This window comes from Chenopodium album, chromosome 21, assembly GCF_948465745.1.
Source record: "Chenopodium album chromosome 21, dcCheAlbu1.1, whole genome shotgun sequence".
In the NCBI taxonomy this organism is placed as follows: domain Eukaryota; kingdom Viridiplantae; phylum Streptophyta; class Magnoliopsida; order Caryophyllales; family Amaranthaceae; genus Chenopodium; species Chenopodium album.
The window spans coordinates 27,479,746-27,485,601 of record NC_137854.1 but is presented as its reverse complement, the minus strand read 5'-3'; the positions used below and the strand labels follow the sequence as shown (position 1 = coordinate 27,485,601).

General features: G+C 42.0%; 1 protein-coding gene across 1 annotated transcript; it reads right to left on the bottom strand.

The window, feature by feature from the left end:
* Positions 1 to 600: 600 nt before the first annotated feature.
* On the bottom strand, positions 601 to 1,566 carry LOC145600588 (uncharacterized). Its single transcript, XM_081656475.1, has 2 exons — positions 1,387 to 1,566; positions 601 to 1,287 (listed from the first exon to the last, which is right to left on the bottom strand). The coding sequence occupies exons 1-2, from the start codon at positions 1,564 to 1,566 to the stop codon at positions 601 to 603; spliced, it is 867 nt and encodes a 288-aa protein (XP_081512601.1).
* Positions 1,567 to 5,856: the final 4,290 nt, after the last annotated feature.

The window sequence follows — 5,856 nt, the reverse complement described above, 5'->3', positions numbered from 1 at the left end:
AAAGGTATTCCATACTGACATATAATATTATTGATTACAAATTTTGAAACTTGTTTTGCCCCTAGTTTCAAATATGATGATGCCTCCACCCATTTCGAAAAGTAATCGACAGCAACCAATATATATTGATGCCCGTTCGAAGCTTTCGGATGTATTTGCCCAATGATATCTATGCCCCAGCTGGAAAAAGGCCATGGTGAAGCAAAATTATTTAGGCTAACTGGCGGCATATGATTAAGGTTTGCAAATAGCTGACATTTTTTGCATGTTCGTACGAAATGGATGCAATCACTTTCCAAAGTGGTCCAATAATACCTTGCTCGCAGAATCTTTCGAGCAAGCATTCGTCCATTCATATGAGGCCCACATTCTCCCCCATGTATACCTCTTCCATGATCCTTTGTGTCTTCTCCCCATCGATACATAATTGCAAATTTCCATCGAAACTTTTATGATACAACAAACCTTTCAATATTGTGAAATGGAAAGCTAGCCTTCGAATAGCCAACTGATCCTTCTTGTGACTTCCTTTAGGATATTCTCCATTTATTAAATACTTCTTAACATCAGTATACCAAGCATCCTCATTATTTTCTTGGGTCAATAAAGCAATTGTTGGTCAAAATTAACCATTGGAATTTCTTTTTCTACAATTGTTACTGATTGTACCTTCACATCATCGTCCCAAGTTAAATTTACCGCCAGATTTGCTAAAGCATCGGTGAAACTGTTTTGTTCACGAGGGAGATGTTTGAACTCTATTTCTTCAAAGAATGGGATAAATTGTTGAAGATACTCCGTGTACATTTGTAACCTTTCGTCCCGAACTTTCCAAGCTCCAATAGTATGGGAAATTATGAGAAAAGAATCACCGTACACCGTGAGATTCGTTGCACCAGCTGCTAATGCTGCTTTGATTCCATAGATGCAGGCTTCATATTCAGTCGAGTTATTTGTCGTTGGAAAACTAAGCTTCACATCGAAGGGAATAGGTATTCCATAAGGATCAATCAATAATACTCCTGCACCATTGCCCCTCCTGTTAGAGGCTCCATCGAAATACATCTTCCATTGTGACGTACTAAGACAGAAAATATGTTCATCTGGAAAATCATCATCAAACGTACTAAGACAGAAAATATGTTCATCTGGAAAATCATCATCAAACGTACTAAGACAGAAAATATGTTCATCTGGAAAATCATCATCAAATTCATCACCCGATATAGGTCCATCAGCCAAAGCTTCAGATATAGCCCTCCCTTTGAAAGACTTTTGATTCACACACTGGATGTCAAATTATGACAATATCGCATGCCATCTTGCTATTCTTTCACTCAAAATTGGCTTCTCAAAAATGTACTTGATTGGATCTAACCTCGAAACCAGATAAGTAGTTTGTGCATGCAAATAATGTCGAAGCTTCTTGGTTGCGTAAATAAAGGCAATGCAAGCTCTTTCCAAAGGAGTGTATCTAGTTTCATACTCAAGGAACTTTTTACTGAGGTAGTAGATAGCTATTTCCTTCCTTGTACCCTCTTGATACTGAGCCAAAAAAGCTCCCATGGTCGTTTCCGTGATAGTAAGATATAATATCAAGGGTTGCCCGAGTTTCGGCGGCATTAAAACTGGAGGATTAGAGAGATATTCTTTCATTAAATCAAATGAGGCTTGGCATTCGTAATTCCATTTTGTAGGAACATTTTTCTTAAGTAACTTGAATGTAGGTTCACATCGAGTTGTCAATTGCGATATGAACCTACTAATATATTGAATTCTACCAAGAAATCCCCGAATCTCCTTTTCTGTCCTTGGCGGAGGAAGCTCTTGTATGGCCTTTACCTTGTCAGAATCGACCTTAATTCCGTCTTGACTTACGACGAAGCCTAAAATTTTTCCCGAAGTTACTCCAAATACACATTTTTGAGGATTCAATCTCAAATTGTATTTCCTGATCCTATCGAAGAATGATTTTAAAGTATCAAGGTGCGTCTCACAATTCCATTTTGGACTAAACTGAGTAGCTGAAGGCGCCTCGGTCGCCTAGCTCTACTCAAGTTGTCTACATTTAGTACAACGCTGAGGAGAGGCTGAGAAGCCACTTCTTCGGGGCCTTTAAAATAATGGTTGACAGGGGGAGGCCGCCTATTAACAACAACGCTTCACCAAGCACCTCAACTACGTCTGCCTCAGAGAAAAGGCCAAGAAGACGGGGCAACCCTCTCTTAAACTTGTTGTCACCTCGCCCGAATCCGGGGAGGAGGATGAGGAGGCGGAGGTAGAAGAAGTTGAGTATGAGAAAAAGGTGGAGCCAACTGGCGAGGAGGTGCTAGCTAAGGAGCCGTCCACTATTGATGCGGCCGCAGAGAAAGAGTCGGCCTTGGAGGAGCCTGCCAAAGATGACAAACCGACTGAATAGAGCTAAGGTCCTCCAACAGTAGTTACCAAGCTTCAGTCTTCTTATTTTCAGCACTTAGTTTATTTTTCCTATCATTGAACAATTTTAATTTTAATGCCGCCTATTTTGAGCGGTTGTGTAAGATATTTTGCCGCCTTCTGAGCGGTTTTTATGTTATTTTGATTTTGCCGCCTTCTGAGCGGTTTCTATGATTTTCCACACTAAGCAAATTTTGCGCATTTTTTATGCCTTTTTTTTTTTGCTTTCATACGAACACTAGGGTATTCCCCTTTATTCGGCGTTCGCCTAATCCATACTCTGAGTGGTTTGATTAACTTAGTAGTTTTGATATCTAGAAGGGTACGACGAGTAGTAACTAAATCAAATCATAGTAATGATTTCCCTTGGACTAGGTGAAGCTCCGAATCAACATTAGGTATACGGCCATTTAGTTGGCTTAGTATGAGTCGTCTGTTAAAGCTATCGCTCGGACACACTCAGGAAATTTCAAGTAATATTTCAACTTGAAAATTTCTAAGTTTTGGCTGAGCTAGTATGCCTAGGTATGCCCTTGCCCCTTTTTGGGAATAAATTCCTTAAGCAAATTTAGGCTACCTTTGTGCTTAATCGTCCATCCTGGTTGTTGTCGGACGCTTTCTTTGGCTTTGGGATGCCTTGTCAGACCGCTCGGTTGTACCCTTTGCGACCGAGCTATTATGTTTCAAGTAACCTTGTTATTGTTTTTATTTGGCATTTTTGTTCAGTCTTTTAAATGCCGAGCTGCTATGTTACAAGCAGCATCGTTATTATTTTCACTCGGCATTTCTGCTAAATAATTGAAAAACATAAGCAAACAAAATAAGATAACAATGCTTAACTTCTTCATTAATTTTTCTAAATTACATTTTTGGGGCCGTACGGCCTTAAATACATTGCTCGGTCATCAAGACCTAGCTGTATATACAAATTTTGGCTAAGTAAAAGAAAACTTAAATGTAGTTAGATCGTCCGGTGTTCCAAGTACGAGGAATTGGACGGCCATCTAAGGCTTCGAGACGGTAAGTGCCATCTCGAACTTCTTCTCTAATTCGGTATGGCCCTTCCTAGTTTGGGGTTAATTAACTTTCCATCCTCATTGGCGCGACCTGCCACTTCCATTTTCCTTAAGACCAAATCACCCATCTTCAGCGGCCGCTTAGACACTCGGCGGTTATAAGCTCTCGTCATTCTAAGATGGTAAATTTCATGTCTAAGAACCGCATTGCCCTATGCCTTTGGAAGAAAATCCAAGGTGGTCTTCATAGCTTCCCAATTGGCATTCTCATCATATAGCATCACTCGAAGAGTTGGCTCGTACATTTCAATTGGGAGCACAGCTTCAGCACCATAGACTAAGAAAAATGGGGTTACTCCTGTTGAACTCTTAATTGTTGTAAGTATGCACCACAAAAGATTGACCAACTCATCTGCCCATAGGCCGCCTGCTTTCTCAAGATTACGCTTGATGCCATTGGAGATCAGCTTGTTATAGGCCTTAACTTGGTCGTTGTCCTGGGGACGGCCGACCGAGGTAAAACAGTGAGTGATTCCCTGGTCACTTAGTCATTCCTTGAGTTGGCGCGTTGCCCTGTCAAATACCATGGACTAAGGTACTCCATAACGAGTAATATTTTACCGTATGAAGGCTGATACGTCCGTCCACTTAATCCCTCGGTCGGCCTCGCCTTTGATCCATTTTGTGAAGTATTCGACAACTACTAGCACATACTATCTTTGGCCGGACGCTGGTGTATACGGCCCCAAGATATCCATGCCCCATTTTGCAAAGGAGAGTGGACTACTTATGGCCGACAAACTATTGGTAGGACGGCGAATCTCTGGCACTTATCAGAGTATTTCACCATTTGCATGGCGTTCACATTCATGCTCGGCCAATAATACCCCAGGTGGGTTGCTTTCTCAGCCAAGGCTCAGCCTCCAATATGCGACCTATATTGGCCTTGGTGAAGGTCGTCCAGCACATTATACCCTCTCTTTGGGGTGATACATTTCAGATATGGCTTCACAAAGGCTCTTTTGAATAATTCCCCTATCTTCATTTCGAACCAGGTCGCTCTCTTCTTCATCAGCTACCTCTCTTTTGGATCGGCCGGGAGTATCCCATCCCTTAAGTAGGAGGTAATCCCGTCTATCCAAGTGGAGCTTCTATCAATAATTTGTATTGGCTCAGCATCAATACTCCTCGTTTCCTTTACTTCCCAAAACACTGATCTAGGAGTATTACGTGATGGCGAGGATGCTAATTTAGAGAGCGTGTCTGCTTAATGATTTTCTAAACGGGGGACTTATTGCAACGTGAAATGTTCTAGGCCTTCGGCCACTTCTCTCACCATCTGTAGATATTTCATCATGGCCAGCTCCTTGGCTTCATAGTCACCATTCACTTGGCTGACTATCAGCTGCGAGTCTGAACTTGCATAAACTTTTGTTGCCCCGGCCGCCTTACACATTTTAAGGCCGGCTAGAATGGCTTCATACTCAGCCTCATTATTGAAGGCTTGGAATTGAAATCTCATTGCACATTCAAATTTGTCTTCCTCGAGAGACTGACAAATAATACCAACACCGCATCCGGTCGTTGTTGCACTATCATCTACATGAACCTTCCAGATCTGGTCCCCTGCCGGCTGCAAGTCCGGCCGAGTCGTTTCAGCCAAAAAATTAACAAAGTCTTGCCCCTTGATCGCCTTCCTAGGCTCAAATGTGATGTCAAAGCCTCTCAGCTCTAAGGCCCATTTAAGTATGCGGTCGCTGGCTTCTAAAGTTGCAAACGTCTTCTTAAGTTGTTGGTCTTTATAGACCACAATTGAATGCGCCAGAAAATACGGCAGTAGCTTCTTCGACGCCATATACGATTCTAGGCCAAACTTTTCAATGGGGGGATACCTAAGCTCGGCATTATGCAAAACATGGCTAATGAAATAGACTGGGATCTAGTGGCCGTCCCTTTCAGCGAGTAGGACGGCACTTAAAGAATTATCTGAGATGGCAAGGTACATATATCCGAGGCAATGTATGCAGATGGCTTTTTAGATGTACCAATGCTTCCTCGGCCTCTTCTTGATAGTCTAAATAAACATCGGAACGTATCCCCTGATCTTGACAAAAATTGACCGAGTGCGGCCAAACTGCCGGTCAATCTTTGCACTTCTTTGATTATTCTTGGCAATTTAAGACAGCTTGAATTTTTTCAGGGTTGGCCTCAATTCCATGCTGATCGATCAAAAATCCGAGAAATATGTCGGACTCAACACCAAAGACACACTTCTTTGGATTTAATATCATCTTATGTCGCCTGAGTTTGTTTCTCGAAGATCTTTTAAATGGTCGGCCAGCACTTTTGATTTGACAATCATGTCATCAATGTACGCCTCCATAAACCGGTCGAGGTGATCCCT